The sequence below is a fragment of the Lepisma saccharinum genome, chromosome 21 (genome assembly GCF_977018435.1).
Source record: "Lepisma saccharinum chromosome 21, izLepSacc3.1, whole genome shotgun sequence".
In the NCBI taxonomy this organism is placed as follows: domain Eukaryota; kingdom Metazoa; phylum Arthropoda; class Insecta; order Zygentoma; family Lepismatidae; genus Lepisma; species Lepisma saccharinum.
In genome coordinates this window covers 47123779-47145373 of record NC_139249.1, presented here as the reverse complement: position 1 = coordinate 47145373, position 21595 = coordinate 47123779, and the positions used below count along the sequence as shown (strand labels likewise).

General features: G+C 37.8%; 1 protein-coding gene across 2 annotated transcripts in view; it reads left to right on the top strand.

Annotated features, from left to right (window-relative positions):
- Positions 1-21595, top strand: part of Hdc (histidine decarboxylase) — a 179753-nt gene that overhangs the window by 82570 nt on the left and 75588 nt on the right. For both annotated transcript variants that reach the window (XM_083142564.1, XM_083142563.1), the window contains exon 3: positions 18746-18918. In XM_083142564.1, the coding sequence (XP_082998690.1) occupies positions 18746-18918 (173 nt within the window). The remainder of the gene's footprint in view (positions 1-18745; positions 18919-21595) is intronic.

Here is a 21595-nt window from a genome sequence, read left to right as displayed (position 1 = left end):
GCCCGCAACGACCCCCTTACACTGTTTTCTGTTTCCCCGCAATTCTCGTTTTAATGTCATTATAAATCCCGAACATACGTACATATAATCACAACCATTTTCTTCTATCGAGTTGCCGGCCTCCGTGGCGGAGTGGTTAGCACACCGCTCTACGACTGCAGGGGTCCCGGGTTCAAATCACTGTTTGGGCATTGGTGGGCATTGGTGTGTCTCTTCATCATATCATCACGTCCTCATCTTCGCGATTAGCCAAAAATTGCAGAATTGGGAAGTAAAATAAACCAAATCAATTAATCTTCTATCACGTTGATGATTTCCAATCAATATGCACTTTAGTTTTCGTTGCTCGTAAACCTAGAAAGTCTTTAATTCACTTCACGCGGTCTGCCATACTAATCAAGATGATTGTTACATTGTTAAACACTTGACTCAACTGGTTCTTCTTCTTAACAGACAAAAAGAAAAACAAGGGAAAAGGCGAGCTTTTTATTCAAGAGTTCATTAAATGAGTGAAAATATCCGAGCAAGTTATCAGGGAAACTTGTTTAAATGTTGTACATGAGAAATACTAGAATAATTAGTACTCTTTTCTGGACTTCCTTAGGCTTGGGGCCCCGAGGGCCTGATTCCATGTCAAATCGGCCAATTTCAGAAAAGTACCCAGGTTGTAATTTTTGTTTTGGATTAAATTTGGCATGATGGTTCAATTATATCTGGAAGGCTCTATTCCATATGTTAGCCTCAACGAGAAATAGTTCTAGAGTTATAGCCTGTGGAAGAAGATGTTGCACAACAGAAAATGTATCAAATCTGAGATATGAGACTCAGAGCTAACTTCAGGACTCAGTAACTTGCAAACTATTGATCGCAGCCAAGGAACACAAGTATCAAAATACCCTTCAGCTTGTTTCAGGGGCGGCGCCAGCATTGTTGTTATGCATTTTTTCTTCTCTTGTTTCTTCAAGTGGTCTGTTTGTGGTTTTCGATAATTACCTATAGCTTAATGTGAGTTATGTTTTTTTTCTTTTTCTTTCTTGCATTGTTATTGTTGATAAACGGTTTATTTTCCGTCTGCTGGTTTCTTCCTCGCACTGGAGCAAAAATTTTAGCTGCTTTCAATGTATCACCAAGTTGGGTTGGGGAAATTATTTAATGCAAATTGTAATGTGAAGGGTGGTTTTCTTGTTAATGCGTTCTATGTATTTGTTCCACGTAACATGTCTAGTAAACGTACCATTTCAGGCTTTTTAAAAAAATGTTAGGAACAGGCCCAATATTCAAAAATAAATATTACAGTTCGTTATTGGTAATAGTGCAGCAGAAGGGATTTTAACGAAGACGAAGTTGCTGTGCACTTCTCGTTTTGTCCTGTGGCAGACGGAAGATATAATGTACTATGTATTTTGTACCTCCATTGGTTACATTGAAAAGGTTTAAAAATTGTGTTTTAAAGACAAGGATAATTTAATTTTGTATTTCACTATATAGTTCAATAAGACTGCAACGTGCATGTGAATGTTTACACTTTCTTGCAGTAGAAGACTTATGGCCGAGTGCACCAACGAAGATCAAATTTTAAACTCGGATCGGGAAGGGATCATTGGAAAATTCCATTGCACGAAGACGGTTCAACACTTGATCGCGATCTAGGAACATCAAAACGAGTTTATCTTCTGATCGGCCATTCGCCACCGTTTTGGTGGCTGATCCTGGTTCACGATACTGACGCTTCGACTGCAGGCTGTTGTTTTTTAATAGAAAAAGAGTGGAAAGTGATATCAAGTGCGTGCAAACGCTAGAGATTTTGGGCGTACAATGCTGATAATTCGAGAACCGTGTAAAAACTGCAATAATAATAATACTAATAATAATAATAACAATAATAATTTGTGGTTCTGTGGTGCAAAGTCGTAATGTTTCTAAATATTTTCTACCCCAGAACACAAAACATTGTACGTGCAAGTGCAAGGTAAATTAGAACAGAACAATATCACGATATTGCTACATGTACATGGTGTTGGAAATACTTTTGTATAAATTTACGAAAATACATGTTACTGGCTATTTACACGACACGACAATATAAACATACAAAAATTAAGAAATGAAACACAGACATCCGTAGCATCAAAATCGAATGCATTTTGTAAGGCATTAAAGCGTTACGAGCTAAGATTCTGTCCGGTAGAAGAAGGTTCCATGCTTTCTCCTTCTTCTTTTGTGTTGTGCCGTCAGTTCTTTTGTAATATTATTATTTTTCTACACTCTACTACATCCTTGTACTCGTCGACAAGGTTGATTAGTACATCTCTCAAATTCATAGAAGTTTGCAGCCCGAATTATTTTCTTCTCCTACATGTTGATACTTTAACACATAACAGTACTCTATGCGGTTCTTGATTGTAATTTGTTTTAGCCAAGCAATCAGGTATAGCCTTACAAATTAATCTCGGATCAGTTGAACGGAATCTGGTGAAGGTCGTTTTTCGTTGATGCAATGCAAGTCTTTAAACCAAGTTCATTTAGAGTGGATTAAAATTGATCTCGTTCATCTGAACTTCGAAATAACACTGATGAACAAATTCAAACTTTTTCTTGCTCCTTTGAACTAAAATAGGTGATTATTTATAATTCGACCCCGCTGAATCCAAATCTGAAAGTAGAAATGCTGTATCACCTATCGTTTTCCCTGGATTTTCATTTTTTGTTTTTAATAAAAATTTAATTCCCTTTGTAATAATACATCGAAATTTGAAATTATTTTTGTTTGTTTGCTCATGAAATAAGATTTAAATATTGAAGTGAATAACTATGAAATATAAAAAAAATAAAAAAATATATATACGACCGATTTTGACTGTTCAATTAAGAAATTTCATGCAAAAAAAAGGAAAAAAACACATTTTTACTCACATTTTCAAAATTTCTTTCTTGAACTCTGCCGTTTGTAACTGCCACCAGAAACCTCTTCCTTGAGGTTCCAACAGTAGTCTGCTAACATGTTCTGTACCGATTTTCCTGCATATCGTTTCTCCATGACAGAAATATCCTGGTGAAATCTCTCGCCGCATTCATCACTAACCGCGCCCAAGTTAGGGGGGAAAAGTCCAAATGCGAATGTGAAAAGTGAATTTTCAAGGACATATTGCACCCCATGCGCTGATAACACTTCAACATGTTCTTAACAAGTTCCTTGTAGTTGCCAGATTTCACATTTCCAAGAAAATTACAGCATACTTGTCTGAAAGCTAACCATGCGCATTTTTCTTTTTCTGTTAGCAATTCCACAAAGTTGTCATCATGAATGATCTCACGGATTTGCGGCCCAATAAATATGCCTTCTTTTAACTTACTATCACTGAGTTTAGGAAATGTTTTTCTCAAGTACCCAAAACTCTCACCATGTTTATCCAAAACCTTAACAAAATTTTTCATCAGCCCTAACTTTATATGCAACGGTGGTAACAAAATCTTGTCTTTCTCAAGTAGAGGGTGATTCCTAACACTCTTCTCTCCAGGAATTACGTTTTTTCGTATGGGCCAATCCACAATGTTGTAATGTTTATCTTTTGCCTGGCTGTTCCATTCGCAAAGAAAGCAACAAAATTTTGTAAACCCAGACTGCATGCCTAACAGTATACCAATCATTTTAAGGTCTCCGCATATCTATCAACCATATTTTTCATAATTTATCACTTTTAATATTGTATCCATATTTTCATATGTTTCCTTCATGGTGGAAGAATAGGCAAGGGGTACTGATGGGTATATATTACAATTATGCAACAATACTACTTTTAAACTATTCTTAGATGAATCTAAAAATAGTATCCACTCATTTGGTTGTGACTCCTTCCAAGTTCTTGCAGAAGGCCTTCTACATCATTGCAGTAAGTTAACTCATTACTAACAGAAAAAAATGTGTCAGTGATTGTTGGCGTCTCCGATATGACACCTTAACACCATCTTGTAATAAATTCCACCCTCGGAGACGAGAACCTAATAATTCCGCTTGAACTTTAGAAAGGTTGAGGTCTCTGACTAGATCATATAGTTCGGATTGGGAAATAAAGTGAGGTATATTTGGATCAGGAAAAATTGGATCGGTGTTCGAATATGAGGGTCCAGGTTCGTCATCTGGAGAAGCCCTGCTTGGTTCTGTTTCATCCACTGTCCATTCTTTAGGAGGCTTAGGAATTGGTATAAAATCATGACTCATAGGTTTCTTGGCTGAAGGAACATCAGGATAAAGTATAGAATGTTTTGATTTTGAACTATATCCCACTATGTTTGTTAAACAGAAGTAACAATCCGTAGTATGATCTTTCTGTTCTGTCCATATTACAGGGTTTCCGAAGGGCATTGATTTGTGAGTGCCATTAAGCCAACCACGTAAAGTTCACGAACAATTACAACAAATTTTACCTGGTGACCAGCTTTTTCCCTCGTTTACTTTACTTCCAAAATACAACTCGTATGCTTTTTTCACTATAGGAGTGATAGTACTTCTGTGACTTCGGAGTAAATTCCCCGCAACCATAAAAAAACAAGTTCGGGTTATTCACACATTTGCGTGACATGGCGAACTCATTAATTGAGTTATAATATATTTCTTTAAAAAAAAAACAATTATGAATGCTCTAATCGTTTTGTTAAAATACAACTTACACTTCACTTCACTATACACAATATTACATTCAAAACTTCACGAACATACACAAACATAAAATAAGGCTACTTGCGAAGTTATCGGAAAGGAACTTAAGACTCGACTAACCCACAAAAGAACAAATTTTAACAGAGAAACAGGAAATTACTCTACTGCCAGATATTTCCTCCACGAAATATTAAGTGCCAGTCATGAACACACAAGGTCGCTAAAAGGTTCTTATCCATTTGTTAGGAACCAAACGTTAAGCCGTATGCGGAGCAGGGTGCGGAGACCTGAAACCATAAAACTATAAAATGTGGGTGTTCTGCAAAAACTTTAGGTGATACAGGAAAACGGAAGCGATATTCGTTATCAGCACATCTGAATACATAAAGATCACTTAGTTTTATTTAAAGGAGTATTTCATTGTTTATCAGTGTAATCGGCGTTGGTGCACCTATATCACCATGGTCGTCGAGGGGGAGCGCAAGCGGGCACAGCCTCCCTGGAAAATGAATGCCAATCTAAAGTTACATATTTCAACATATAATTTAATTTCAGTCATTAATTTATGGTGATTAGGGGTGCAGTTACCCTCCGCCCCCTTTTTGCTACTTTTGCCCCCGCACTATGATAATCCTTATCTACCAAGGGAAAGTAAACTGTCTTTGACCCCCCCCCCCCAGTTTTGAAATGTTGCATGCGTGTTTTATGTTTTCCTTATTTTCAACACCGCACCCCCTAAATTCCTTTCCGCACCCCCTCAGCACCCCTAGATGAATAATCCTGGCGCTGCTGCTGGCTTGTTTACTTTGGCAAATGAAAAGATCCAAATTATACCCTTAAGTCGTACATGTCAAAATATGTATATTTTATGTGCCTGAATTTAATCCACCCAGGAAGGTGGCATTAATTTTTCTAGTAACCCTGATGTAAGCTCAGTATGCACACATTTCGTTGCCTCATTGTAATCAAGGGATTCCCGGATTCAATACTCGATGTAGGTACATTGCACTGTGGTTAGGAGCCCACTTTATACTGTAGGCCCAGTCACGATTAGCCTATTTGTGCGTAAATAATACTTAAAACAACAATTCAAAAAATCGGTTAAAACAATTATGTTGGCTCCTTATTATCACACAAGATGCAATAAATTTAAAAATTACCGGAAAATGGTGGATTTTTAAAATCATCTAGCACATAAGAAGTGCTGCCTCCTTGAGGAAGAAGAGTCAAACTACTGTTGCTATGCAATAGCCTGTGCAAACAATGTGGAATGTAGTTTCTAAATTGGCCAGTGTTGCTGCTACAACTATTTTCGTCATCTTCTTCTATGAGAACCGAACCCAGCCAGTTTAACGTAACAACGAACGCATTCCACGAACTCCACAAAACTACTAGCCAGCTTAAAACAGTTGTAGTAGCAATCAGAACCTTCTAAATTATGTGAAGTTGTAGTATATTCTTTTTGAGCTATTTTGATTAAGTTTATCTTGATTATATCTGTTTACATCCCTCGACCATCTTTTATATTTACATGTTCGTCCTATTAACAACAGATGAATACTAATTTTACGTAAAAATTACCTACAAGAGTCATCACCCAGTTGTACCATTTGTGCAATAGTGTTGCGCACCCTCAGTGGCGTACTACTTAAATAAAACTGCGTGCTTTCTGAAAAAGCTTCGTTCGTGACTAGTAATTATTTCTGCGCTAAAATTGAAAGTTTCGAATGGCCATGCGCTAACTCGTTACCAGTGCCACCTGTTGAGCAGACTCTTACACAAGAGGCTCCATTTGATGTTGAAATCGTGTTTTCTCTGTTAGAAAAAGAACATGTAGCCACAATGTTTGCAGAGACAAATCGAAATCCTGCAAGGAGCTTCCTTCTTTTTTTGTGTCTAACTTTCCTCCGACCTGGCAACAATGACAACACAGTCTACGAAGTGAATTCACCAAATCGCTCCAAGAGTTCGAGCGATTTGAGCGTTTGTAGACAGAAGCAACGAAAACGCATTTCGACGTTAGATATGTAACATGCTTCAATGAATTCATGTTCCACTCTGCAGAATATCATATGCTCACTTCAGTGAATTTTGATGTAATAGATTAAACATGTTAGTTGCTTTTGTATATAACAATTGAAGGTCTAATGAATACGATATAATCCTGTAAAAGTAAATTTTATAGAGGTCCTTCCCATCCGGAGTGGGTTTAGAGCATAAAGGTTAAATGATCGAACCGCTAATTGTAGTGACTTCTCTTTCTTAAATATCCCACCACATAAGGACATAAGGTGTAAGTATTACAATTATAAATGTACCCAACATTTTAAAAATTGTGTGCTAATATATAGATTTTAACAATACTAAACCAGACCATGCATCTATCAGTACAAATGCAACAGCAACTTATTTCACTTTCTTTAATAATTTTGAAGAGCAGCTGTTATGTATTAGGTAGGGCGTCTGACTGACGCGAGGATATATATTTTAGATCGCAAAAAAAAAGGACGTGTCCGTAAAAAAACAACTAAGAAAACCGGACGTATTGTAATCCTAATTCTAGATTACATGCAGGCACGTATCTATAAATATACTTCTGGGAGGGTTTGGACCAAGTGTCTAAATAATAATAATATCAATAACATATAAATGTTCAAATTACTGTAATTACATAAAATTAAAATGTGTAAATTAATTAATACAGTAAAACTTCGTTAATCCGGACACCGATAAGCCGGACTTCGCTTAATCCGGACATGAAAAAAAAAAATTTCGGAAGAAGCTGCATTGACACAGAAATGCACTGCATTATATGTACAGTATTGCTTTACATTTTACTGTACTGTATAGTGTATTTAGGTCCATGCACTCTAAATACACCATAATAAACGTGTTTTCTTGCTATAAATGGAGTTTGAATGCACTTTCTACTGTTTTTGTTGTTTATTTAAGTTAATCCGGACTTTCGTTAAACCGGTCAACTTATCCCCCCATCCGGATTAACAAGGTTTTACTGTACTGTATTGATATAATTAAATGAATAGGTAACTAACGGTATACGAATAGAGATATAACAGCTCGTATTTATTATCTATCATATTTGTAGTCATGTTTAATTTGTCTTAAACAACTGTCCCACAAGGGAATTAATGCCAAATAGATAAAGAATTCAATATTTTTTGAATAACAAGAAAAGGATGTTAGAACCAGTTGACGAAAGGTAAAATTCCTGATTAATATTTTGTGCATATTATATTATTATAAATAAATGTTCTTTGGTACTGCCATTCAAAGCTCTATGATCCCAATAAAATCTTTGCCTTCCAATAAGTTCGACGGAAATAAATAACTCTCGATTATGCAACAAATACTAAACAAGTATTTTTTCATTATCTAATTTAAGTACTTGGCAAGTCTTTGGGGAGAAGGGGTCCGAACCCCCTAGAACCCCCGCTAAATACGTCATGATTATCTGTTAATACACTAGCACAGGGGTTCCCAAATCTTTTCGTTTCACGGCGCCCTCAATGTTTCAAGACATTTCCGCGGCGCCCAAATCAGAATGTAGGTCTATCTAACACTTGCAACGCTCAGTTAGTGATGATAGGGCCTCCCCGATGTCGCAGTGGTAGCGTCGTCGCCTTGTAATTAAGGGGTCCCGGGTTCGATACCCGGTGGAAGCACGTAGTGGTTCGGATCCCACTTTAAACTGTAGGTCCAGTCCCGATTAGCCATACTGTGCATAAAGTGGACTTAAAACACCAACCAACCAACCAGTTAGTGATGATAGGTTGCATGCCGTAAGTTTTAAAAAAATATATTAACATTTTTTTGTAAAAATTAAAAAGTACTAAATAAGCACATATTTGGAACAATCATACCATTTCACTGAAAATATTGAAACGTTTCGCGTCTGCACTAGCATCTAAAGCAGCTTTAACAGCTGCAACAGATACATTTCCTTGTCCAGCTTGTTTGGAAATACGTAAAAGATGCTTTTCTTCTCTTAGTCTGCGATATCTTCGGATTCAACTTATATGGCAGAACTGTGTATCTGCAGTAGTGAGGCTACTGAAAATATAGAAATAGTTTTTGGTATATCTGGATGACTTGCACTACATCCGTAATCATACTTTATGCACATACTAGAAGCGAGTCTACTTTCTGACGTAGTAGACAAAGATCCGTCTTCACAGCGCTATTTGTAGTTCAGGCACATGCGTTCTCAACCTACTGGCGCTGTTGCCGAATTTTCAACTCTAAGCGAGCGTGAGCGATGGAATCACCTGCTTGTCATGCAATCCTGCCCCAGCGTTGCTACAATGTGTAGCGTTCTTCAACACATTGTCGTCACCTTTATTCATTGTCAAGTGTTTAATTAATTAATTTATTTATTTAAAGACATGACACTACAGGCAAATGGCCACTTATAGTGTCTTGTATTATAACACTGTTTGGTACACAAAATATGCAGGTACAATACTATGATAATATGATAATATATGTTACAGTAATATAAAAATTAATATAAGATTAGATATGAAGAAAAGTATAAAGTATTAACCTGACAGTTGGGGTTAGAACTTACACATGATAACCAAGAAAATAACCAAGGAAAAACATATGTACTTCACCTTACATTTAAAAACGATGATATATAGATGTAATGACAGTAATTAGTAAATAACACAAAAGAAAAATGAAAAATAGGATGGACTCTATGCATGTATATAAAGAGACTGAACTAATAAACAAAGTTAAGTCTGGCTTTGGAAATAAGTTTATGTTACCCTTTTGAATTTTCGAAAACTTTGGAAGATGTCTATCTTATCATATGTCTTTGCAATTTCGTTATATAACCTACACATTCTCCGAGTGAGTGCCGCATTGGCTGACTTTGTTTGAGCTCTCGGTACTTGAAACAGCTCTTTCCGTGGTCTTACCTTATTATATGGTACATAAAAAAACTATTTCTGAGAGCAGCTGAGAGGAGTCTAATGAGTTGTTTAAAAGTTTATGTAAGAATAGTAACTGATGTATGTTTCTTCTATCGCCTAGGGATTGTACATTGAAGTATTTTTTTAGGGTATGATAAGGAGTATATTTGGGGTAAACGCCGTCTTTTTTCAGTCTTTGGAATCAAAGGAACTTGCTTTGTACATTCTCTATTCTGCTGGTTTCGATTTTGTGGGGACCAGACGATAGACGCGTATTCCAATTTCGACCTTACGTAGGTATTGTATAGCATTTGGAATGTTTCTGACTTCTTAAAGTCGTTTCCCATTCTCATTATAAACCCTAGGTTTCGGTACCCTTCTGCTCACGAAAAGGAAAACCGTATACATAGCGAACGAATAGAAGTAATTAACGTTGCTGAATTGTTTGAGATCGAAGTAAGGGAGGGAAGCAGTGGCGGCGATTGGGTTCCTAAACTGGAGGGGTCAACAACAGCTTATTCCCTTGATACATAAGGTTTAGCATAGTTCGGGAGCAAAGGTGGCAAAAATTCAGGGGGGGACAACTGGAGGAAAGTTATGAATGTGGCAACATGGGGCGCTCGTGTGACTGAAACTGTTAGAGAAGAAAACAATTGACTGTCCACTTTGGTTCACGAGTTATCCACGGTTTAAAGCTTTAAAGGGGCGCTGACTAGCTTCAACGCCGTATTTATAAATGTTTTGAGTTTGAGTAAGGTCCCTGATGCAAATATGACCACATTAAGCTTTAATTAATTATCCTGACATCGTCGCATGCAATTTGCAAACAAAAGTTGTGGGAGGCAATTTCTTGGTCTTTTGGTTACAACATAAAAAAAAAACAACAAGTTTCGTTCGTGAATATGAAAACAAAAAATAAGCACGTGAACGTAAGTCTGACTTTAGGCCATATTAAAAGCATATGAAGTTAATATGGCCACCATTTGTTTTTCTGTTTTGAAATGTTATAAGTCAGTAAAAATATAATGTAAAATTAGTTTTTACAACTTTTAAATGCTATTTTATACAATTACATGGTTTTAAATTTGATACAGTTAAACATGTAAAGACTAATAAGCAAGTTAAAAGACGTTTGGAACATTTTAGCACCTTTTTTTAGTTGTTTACTTTATATAATAAATTTTGTTACATTTTATGCATTGAAATGTTAGATAGAAACATTTAAGTTTACTACAAATTAAAAGAAGAACAGAAGAATTACAATGAAACAATAAGTTACCTCATTTCGTTAGTTGACTTTATTGGGTGCATTTTGGACAAGTGAAAATGCCAAGTATGGCCATATCAACAACCTCAACGTAATATTACACAAATTTTAAATAGTAAACTAACGGTTAAGATAAATTTAATTATGGCAATTTACTTGTTTAAGCACAGAATACTACTCACTATACAATTCGAAATTGAAATTATCAGTAAAACCGAATTAGAAACAATTGTGAACTTATCGCAGCAAAATAACAAGCGCATTTTCTTCTCAACAACAACTCGACAATATGGAGTCTCCACGCCGTAGCCGTTGTAACGGACACCGCGTCACCAGCTCTTGTGAAGCCCCTCAGGGGACAACCCAAATAACATGCCAGCACCATCTGTAGTTATCATTAGGAATTACATGCAGGATAGCCAGTTGGCCATATTACCAGCTTGGCCATATTTGCATCTGGGACCTTAGTAATATTCTTGATATACTAAAGTAGAAATCTTGTCGATAATCCAGTTCTTTGTGTTCACAACTAAACGCACGGCAATGACATTTGGCGGCTGGGCAGAATTGCCCTGGTGCCACATATGGGAAAAGCAAAGCGAGCGGGACAAAAGTCGCTGGTCGCACTGTGTGGCAATATCAACCGGGCAGCGTTGCCTACCAGCTAACTGTACACCACTGTTCGGAAAGTTACTTTTAAAAAGGTAACTATTTACAGTTACAGTTAATTGCTTAAAAAGTAACAGTTACAGTTACTCGTTTTAAAAAGTAACTCAGTTACAGTTACCTGTACTTCAAAAGTAACTGTAAGTTATTTTTACAGTTACTTTCTGCTGAAAATTTTCTTGCAACCAAATTACGCAAATCGATCTTTAATTGTAATAAAATATTTTGTGAAGACTAACATGTATTTTACTTATGTTACTGGTACATAATGTAAGTCTTCGTATATGTATATTTATTACAAAATAAAGTGCTCTCCTGTGCTTTGCGCGACGCCATGATGGCGTATAGGCGGTGTGGAGTCAGAGCCCCACACTTTCTTGATCATGGCCGAAGGTGGGGGTGATGTGATCAGCACCACGTCCCTGGCATCCCTTACCCACCCCCCCTTCCAGAATTTGCTCCAGATACCCACTTTCTATGACGCTGGGTGTGCTCTGGAGCCGCTTCAACAGGTGGAAAAAAAATCTCGATTCTCCCTCACTAAGGATCGAACCCGGGGTCTCTCGCATGGTAATCAGGCACACAAACGACTTTTTTATATAAGGAATATACCTATGCGGTAGTATCCCCGTTATTAATATTTTCTCAGTTTTCACGTACGTCAATTTTCTGTTTTGTTTTCTGTATTCTCATTGGAACAAACACAATCATCCATGTCCAAAACGAACTAGAATTCGGGACCCCTGACATATAGTGCGTTGTGCTAACCACTCCGCCACGGAGGTTGATCTGAGCTACTGCGACTTAAACATTTATATGTATTATCATTGTTGTTCTTAATTTGATTTGATTTGATTAGACTTGAAGCTTTCCTGGGAACGAATGATGAACAGATTCTTTCGGGCTATCGACCAGGTGATTTGTGGAAATGATTCCAAGCTTTCGAAAGCTAACATCACTCTCATCTTCAGGGTAGAAGTGCAGTTCTGAGTATGAACCCTGTGTATATACGTTCGTGAAGGGGGGATCCCGGTGAAGATGGTGGGCCAATCGAGTGGCGTTTCTGGTTAACTAACGCTAACCAGGCTGGGTCCAGTTCGAGCCCCTTGTCGCGATTAAGATTGTCTTTGTCTTCATAAATGGCTATTGCTTCCTTGATAATACGGTCCCAGTAGTTTGAAGTTTTGGCTATGATTTCTGTGTTGCTGAAATCTGGTCTATGTCCCTCGTTGATTGAATGTTCTGCTAGTCCCGACTTTTCAGGGTGGACATACTTGATGGAGCTTTGGTGTTCTTTACAGCGCTGTTCTATTGTCCTACCCGTTTGACCAATGTATGCTTTCCCGCATTTGCAGGTAATACGGTAGACTCCCGGTGTTTTGAGTCCTAACTTTGGGGTTGCGTAGTAGGCTTCTGATCCTCGGAGGTGGTTTGTGAATGGTTTTTATGTTATGTTTCTTTAGAATTCGGCTGATAACTCCAGAGAGATTTCCGGTGTAAGGAAGGATGGATATCTTCTGGTCAGCTGTGTCCGTGTCCCCTGGTTTGTTCGGATTCCCCGATGTGTTCGGATTCCCTGGTGTGCTGGTCTTCTTGGACAGTACTTGTTTTAATGTCATGTTGACGTTGTGTTCCGAGTACCCGTTCTGTTTGAAAGCCGTGCGAAGATACTGTATTTCTTCTGATAGATGCTCCGCGTCGCTGATGGAGATGGCCCGGTGAAATAAAGTAGAGAGAACTGTAGCTCGTTGAGATGGGTGGTGAAAACTGTTGGCATTGAGATATAGATCGGTGTGAGTCGGTTTCCGGTATAGACGATTAAAGGCGGAGCTACTGCGGAGCATGCGCACTCGTCTGGTCCCCCTCTAATATCCGGTTACGCTTACGGTGCTAACTAACTAACTAACTCTCTAGCCTTCTTAAACCCGAAGGTACATGGCTGCAGCAACACAGGCCTTCCATCTTTCCCTATCTTGAGCAAGATCTATATACTCTTTTCCATCCCTACCGATTTCCTTTAGGTCCATCTCAACGTTGTCCCTCCATCTTCGTCTTGGCCTTCCTACAGGTCTCTTACCAACAGGTTTCCCAACAAGAATCCTGTAAACTCCTCTTTCCTCTCCCATTCGTGCCACATGGCCTGCCCACCTAAGTCTTCTTGATTTAATTATTCTAATAATATCTGGACATGAGTACAAATTATGTAGTTCTAAATTATGTAACCTTCTCCACTCACCTGTCTCCTCATCCCTTTTAGGTCCAAATATTTTCCTAAGGATCTTATTTTCAAATACTCTCAATTTATGTTCCTCTTTCAATGTAAGGGACCAAGTTTCACACCCATATAATACTACAGGCAAAATTACTGTTTTGTATATTTTAACTTTTAGTTTCTTAGATATTAAACGAGAAGACAAAAGTTTATGAAGAGAGAAGTAACATGCATTTCCTGAATTAAGCCTACTTTTTATTTCCTCTTTAATATAATTTTCATTTGTTAATATTACTCCTAAGTATTTGAATTTGGAAACTGGTTCAAACGAGTTGTTATCAATAATTAGATTTTGATTATTACCTAACACTTGGTTTCGGCCTGTAACCATATACTTAGTTTTCTCTTTGTTAACTTCCAAACCTATCTCTGTAGCAGTTTTGAAAAATATTTTAGCATTATTCTTAATTGTATTCACATCATCCCCCAGTAAGTCTACATCATCTGCATATGCTAACAACTGAGTCACACCATTTAATTTTAGTCCTTCTTTAGTTTCTTTTACCTTCCTAACAGCATATTCTAAGGCAAAATTAAAGAGCAATGGAGATAATGCATCTCCTTGTTTTAACCCATCATGAATTGTAAATTTGTCAGACATATTATTACCCACACGAATTTTACTTTCTGTTTCACTGGTGCATATTTTTATCATACTAACAAGCTTCTTAGGTATTCCAAACTCTACTAATATATTATATAATTTATCTCTTTTGACCGAATCATATGCTTTTTTGAAATCAATGAATAGCTGATGGACATTTTGATTATATTCCCACTTTTTTTCAAGTGTCTGTCTGATGTGAAAAATTTGATCTGTAGTTGATCTGTTACGTTTAAATCCACATTGATAATCACCTATAATTTCATTAGCATATGGGGTTAGTCTTGTTAAAAGAATGTTAGACAATATTTTGTATGTTGTTGAGAGTAGAGATATTCCACGGTAATTACTGCAGTTCATTTTATCACCTTTTTTAAACACAGGAACAATTATAGATTCTTTCCACTGTTGAGGGATTTCTTCTTTATTCCATATTAAACAAATTAATTTATGAATTTGACATATTAATGAATTTCCACCATATTTAATTAACTCAGCTGGTATTAAATCAATGCCAGGTGCTTTGTTATTCTTTAGCCTTTTAATAGCATCTTTAACTTCAGTCAAGTTAGGTTCTGGAACTAAAGGTTCTGCTGTGTGTACTTCATTTACTTCTGATTTATCTCCTACATGAACATTTAAAAGGTCATTAAAGTAGTTCTTCCATCTATTTAGAATATCGTTTGGGTCAGCTAGAAAATCACCGTCTTTATCTTTTATCAAGTTTACTTTAGGTTGCCACCCCTTTCTAAATTCATTTACACCTTTATATAAATCTCTGATATTTTTATTTTTGCTGTTTGTTTCAATTTTGTTAATTTTGCTTTTCAAGTAATCTCTTTTTTTACTTCTAAACGTGCGGTTAACTTCTCGCTTTATTCTATTATAATTGCTTAGATTTGTATCATCAGAGTTATTTAACCACCTAAGTCTAGCATGATTTCTTATTTCTGTTAGATTATGACATTCATTATCAAACCATGGCTTACTTTTTCTTGGTTTATAGTATCCTATACTTTCTTTAGCTGCTGATTCTATTGCATTACGTATGTGCTCCCAATTCTTATTTACGTCTGTTTCATTTATATTTTCATCATCATTTAAATCCTGCAAAACATCAAATCTATTTGACAGTTTAATTTGGTAATCTTTCTTAATTCTTTCATCAGTAAACTTTCCTGTATCAAATTTTAGAACTTTTAGATTTTGTTGCTTATGATTTATCACTGAGAGTCTTTCTCTTAATTTAGCAATTACTAAATAATGGTCACTTGCACAATCAGCACCTCTATGTGTACGAACGTCAATTATACTAGTATGCCTTCTCTTATCAATGAGAATATGATCTATCTGATTATGAGTTTTACCATCTGGAGAAGACCAGGTATATTTATGGATATCTTTATGTTTAAAAGTGGTACTTTTCACAATTAAATTCTTTGAGGTTGCAAAAGTAATCAATCTTATACCATTATCATTACTTAATTCATGAAGACTTTCTTTACCAATCGTGGCTTTAAATGTCTCTTCTTTGCCAATCTGTGCATTACAGTCACCTAGCAGAATTTTCATATCATACTGAGAAAATTTATCAAAGACCTGTTCTAACTCTGTATAAAAATCATCTTTAGTATTATCATCTTTATCTTCCGTTGGTGCATGTATGTTTATTAAAATAATTTTACACCACCTACCCTGTAAAACTGCATATGATATCCTATCATTAATAAATTCTACTGTTTTAAGAGCCGAGATAATTCTATTATTTATGAAAAAGCCTGTTCCAAAATTATGATTTTCAGTACCACCATAGAAAAAAGTATAATTTTTAGTTTTACAATTCCCTTCTCCTGGCCACCTAACTTCCTGAACAGCTACTATATCTAATTTATACTTCACTATCTCATTAACTGTACACTGAAATGCCCCAGGCCGGTAAAGGCTCAGAACATTCCAGGTGCCTAATTTAATATCCTTATTCCTAACGTAGATCTTATCCTTAGTCCAGGGACCTCCCAAAGTAGTCCCCACCCGGAGATCCGAACGGGGGACTATTTTACCTCCGGAATATTTTACCTTGGGAATATCCATGGCCTTATATTTCTGTTTCTTGACATGTCTTTTTACAGTGCAGAGTTGTCAGCTCTACGCCTAACCCCCAATATGAATGGAGGAACTACTACACAAGACAAACACAAACATATTAGATGGACGTTAATATGAAAGGGCAAAGTGGAGATTCTTTTACAAGGAAATAGGGTGTCAGCTGGGTAGCAGATGGTTGTACAGTTCGATCGGGAACAAATTTATTGAGTCAAGTATCATTTCTCGTAGGTTTCCGAGGACATCGAGAGACGAAACCTATTGATACAAGCAGAACGAAGAAAGGATTGGTACCCGGAAAGGATTTGTACGACTTGCATTTTGTTACAAACATGTTGGACCATAGAATAGGTTGGACGTTTATCTGGGTATAGTGTTGTGGTGAAAAACACGCCTCTTAGTGAGGTTTCAAACCGAAGCGACACGCGACAGCAGTGGTTCGTACCGAAGTGACAAGCGACACAGGCCCATTTAGTATATAAATAAGCATTTACCGCTCATGGGAAATCAAGTCTCAGGTGGCACAATACACGCTGTTGGGAATCTGAGCGACGCGTGCAGCTTGTCGTGTCGCTTCGGTTCGAAAAATTTCATTGATCACTGAGGATTCACTTTTAAGTGGCACGGAGATTACACACCGAAGCGACAAGCAACAGCCCCTTTACTCTAAAGGAAATAATTTACCCTGCATACGAGTACAACAGACCGACGCGACACGATGCATGGTACTGAGAAAACAACAACCCAGACCAAGCGACACGTGCATTTTCTCGTGGTGAATTGGTTCGAAAGGAAGCTTTCAGACTGCAGCGATACGCCTCTCTTGGAAACCAACATTCAAAAATAAACAACACCTTCCGAATGAAAGAGACACGGCAAATTGCAGGTGTCGCTTGTCGCTCGGAATGGGCCGTTTTATCAATACCGTGCATTGTATTGCCCCGGCCTGTTATTTGCGCAAGCGTGACTGGTGAATGGTTTGCTTTAGATCGAATGCTTCTGCGCGAAATCCCGATATCCCTTGTCGCTTCAGTCTGAAAACTCCCTTGTTGCTTGAAGTAAATTCATGCAAGTGAAAGTGGCATGCCATATCATAGGTTTTCCCTAAATCCCTCAGGCGGAAAGGCGAAGTTGAAAGCACATATATTTACTAGCATTTGTTATGTGTCATTTCATTACTTCTGCAGAGAAAAGTTGGCAAAGATTCACTTAAGCATACTTTATAATATAATAATATCACTAGTTTTATAGAATTATCTTTCCCTCACTTTTCCATTTACGCAATAATTGAATATATATCTAAACTTTCGTTTTGAGTTCGTCGTGCGTGTACATGAGATACTTGTATGTAGTGTGCTATACAACTGGCGGCCACAAAGACACGTCATATTTTAATAATCTGCTCTGCAGTTGATCATCCGACGGATTCTAGACATCCACTCCTTCATAGTAGAACTTTAACAAATACCTTTCTTGACTATTGTCGCACAACTGATGAAAACAAGCACCCATTTCTTACTTCGTATGCCGGTGAATCTGCACTGGTAACAACGGGGACTGGCCTAAACCGGAAGTTGCGGGGGGATCGGGCAAGACCTCACCAATGTTTATGTTTACATTTTTAACACGGTGTATACACTGTGTCCCAAGGGTCCGTCTGGCTTGCGTCTGATGAGAATATCCAGGAACGTCAGGCTGTTGTTCTTCTCAGTCTCCATGGTGAACTTTATATTTGGGTGTTGATTGTTTAGATGATCTAGGAATGGCTGAAGAGTTTCTTTACCGTGCGGTCAGACGACGAAGGTGTCGTCGACGTATCTGTAGAAGGTGGTGGGTTTCAACGGAGCTGTGCGCAGTGCTTCGTGTTCAAAGTTCTCCATGTAAAAATTGGCTATGGCAGGCGAGAGTGGGGAGTTTGTAGTACTGTCCACCGTAGCTGAAGTAGTGAATCTTGATCATTACCGTACTTGTACGGGAATTTCATGCCATGTCAATTCCCACTTTAAACTGTAAGCCCAGTCCCGATTAACCTTTCTGTGTATAAAGTAGACTTAAAACAGAAAATCAAATCAAATCAAAAATCAAAACAAGGACTAACAACGAGATCTTTCATTCTCCTAAACGGGGTCGTGCTCCCACGTGGCAATTTTTGCCACCCGCCTAATTTCATAGTTCTTGTATTGCTAAGAAAGGCTTAATCTCTTGTACGCTTGTCTTTAAACAATGCTATCTTTTACAGGTAAAGAGATGGTGGACTACATCGCCGACTACCTACAGAACATCAGGCAGCGAAGGGTGTATCCTGCTGTGAAGCCAGGCTACCTTAGACAGCTGATACCAGATTCAGCCCCCGTGGACCCCGAACCTTGGGAAGACATATTTGTTGACGTCGAGAGGGTCATAATGCCAGGGGTAAGTGCAAAGATAAATATTAGCAGAATATTACTCCTACGAACGTTTCTTTAAAAGTACACTTATTCATGAAGAAAGTGACCATATTGGTTTTAAAAAGGCACCCCAGCTAGAACTCCTCCTTAAAAGCAGCGCCAGTGTTGCAAACTGTGCTGTTCTTACATTTCCAACGAGTTGCAGTGAGAAGTAAATTATTGTCTCCGTTATGGAATCACTAAATCACCTAAAAAATGTTATTATTTTTTTTCATTTTTTCGCAGACAAGTCAGGTAAGGCGACAATACACAAAGCGAGAAGTATTTTTCAAGATGTAAGTTGTAGAACTTTCAGCCTGTTTTTCAACAACTCCTAAAAACAGCAAATCTACTCATGGCTCTACAAGGAAATAATATGTTGGTAGACAGTGCCTTCATTGCTTCCCATGAGGATTCGTCACCGCAAACGACCATCATCGTTTACAAATTTCCTAGCTGTACAGCCAAGCAAAGACTCACTCATGGCAAATGCAAAACTGAAACAATATTAAGTAAAATGAGCTCATATTCAAGGAAAAGGAGTGTTACTTGGTTTGGTGGAACAGAACTCCTAGCGCTTCGAGTTGTCTGTTCACGACTCACCACACGGCGTCGAAATCGGATCAAAAGCTAATGTCCACTCATGTGGACAAAGGAAACGGAATTCTCTTTCGACTTTACGCATTACAGATAGAGAGAATCTTTGAAGCTTGTGAAATGGAGACGTGCAGGGAATAGTTTAGGAAAGATGGACATTAGAAGCAAAGGAAAAGATGAAGAATTCGTCGACAACAGACTTTTTTTTGCAAGACTTTATGTCCACCCTTTAACTTCCACCTGAAGTGTACAAAAGTGGACATCAGGTCCAGTGTTGCCAGCACGATCGGAAAAACCGTAAGTGGTACCTGAAATACAGTCCGCGTTATTGCGGCCACCAATAGCACAAGAGCGCGGCAAGACTTCCAGAGCATATTCGTCTCATTGGCTGTTTCGAGCGCCTGCTGTTACGCGTAGGAAAGGCAATCCCGCAAGTGATCAATCACATCACCTAATTCTCCCGGTAATTCAGCAATCTAGGTGAAAGTTTTCAAGCCTGAAAATACAATAGCTCTGGCAATCACTTTTCTGATGGACAAATTAGCATATAGAACCTTCTATATATCTAATAATAATAATAATAATAATAATAATAATAATAATAATAATAATAATAATAATAATAATAATAATAATAGCTCGTGGCGCAGCAGTCCTTGAGGTCCAGGGCCTACCTACCGACTGCCAGTCTCACTCCCACGTACCTCAGCAGACGTGGAAGATCATCCAGCCAGTTACGGGGTGATATGTGGTCAGCACGACGAACTCTCAGTCGTCGTCGTAGATTTCCATGACTGGGTTACGCAATGAGCTTCCCAATTTCCTCACGATGGTGGGTGACCACCGGTCTCATACACGGGTTGATATCTCAGGAGAAAAGTTGTTACGTTTCCCCCAGGAGGCTCAAACCAGGACGAGTCCCGTTAGCATCGAGCCCAAAGACTTATCCACAAAGTGATCTTCTATATGTTATCCAGTTTTCGGACAATTGTTTTAACACAGATATGTTCAACACGTAGGCGTGGAATACACGGTTTGTCAATACGATAAAGAGAACATTGTAAACGGGAAATTACACTAGCTAAGGTAACCAGTCAGCGCATTCATAGATTATGAGGAAAATGGTATATTTCCTGTGATGGCGTCCATAACAGGAGGGGGCAAAATTCAGGAAGATTGCGGCAATGCTGCCGATGAAGTAGAACGCTGTCTTTGATTCAAACAAATGTTCTCGGGTTTTCAAACAGGTTTAGTCGCTGTTAGCGTCCAACGTCTCGAGTGCATACATACACCTCTACTCAAATAAACAAGCCAATAAAAGATTTCGAGAAGAACAGGCAAATTTATTGATTGATTTCCTTCATTTTACTTTAATTCGCTTTTCTGCCACTTTTGAATCTCGAAGATGAGGATCAAAGGTGATGAGGATAAAGTTGACGAAAGGCCAATCACAAACACACATGCTGGCCTCCGTGGCGGGGTGGTTAGCACAGGTGGTTGCAGGAGTACTGCAAAATGCAGTACAGCGTGGTCGAAGAGAAGTTGGCACATGAGTGTCTTCAGGAAGAGTCACCACTTGCACTCCGAACTGGCAGTTTTATCCTGAATTACACGAAAAATTCTGGTGAGAAAAATGCCTAACACGTTAAAAGTAGTATTAATAATTAATTCCATGCTCGGAAGGCATGGATATTATTTTGTTTTGTTGCGTCTGAATACTTTTGTCGGATCTGGAAAACACTGTTACTTTATTAACTAACCGGAAGAACATTATTATTTTGTATTTCAAATCCAGTAGCCAGTTTAATTTCATGTTTTTTTTTGTTATTTTAAATAAATAAGTAGAATGTATAATAGTTACACATGATATTTATTGGCAGCATTATCGGCAATCCTTGTCTGTTCGAATAATTCTGCTAGTGTGTGTATGTCGATGTACAGTCCGTCACAAAAAAATAGCACCCCTCTTAAAAATTGCATGTTTAGCGTTATTTAATAATAACAATAACCCACTCTCGACAGCCCTCGAAGGGCCTTGACCTATCTCCCGACTGCCAGTCTCCCTC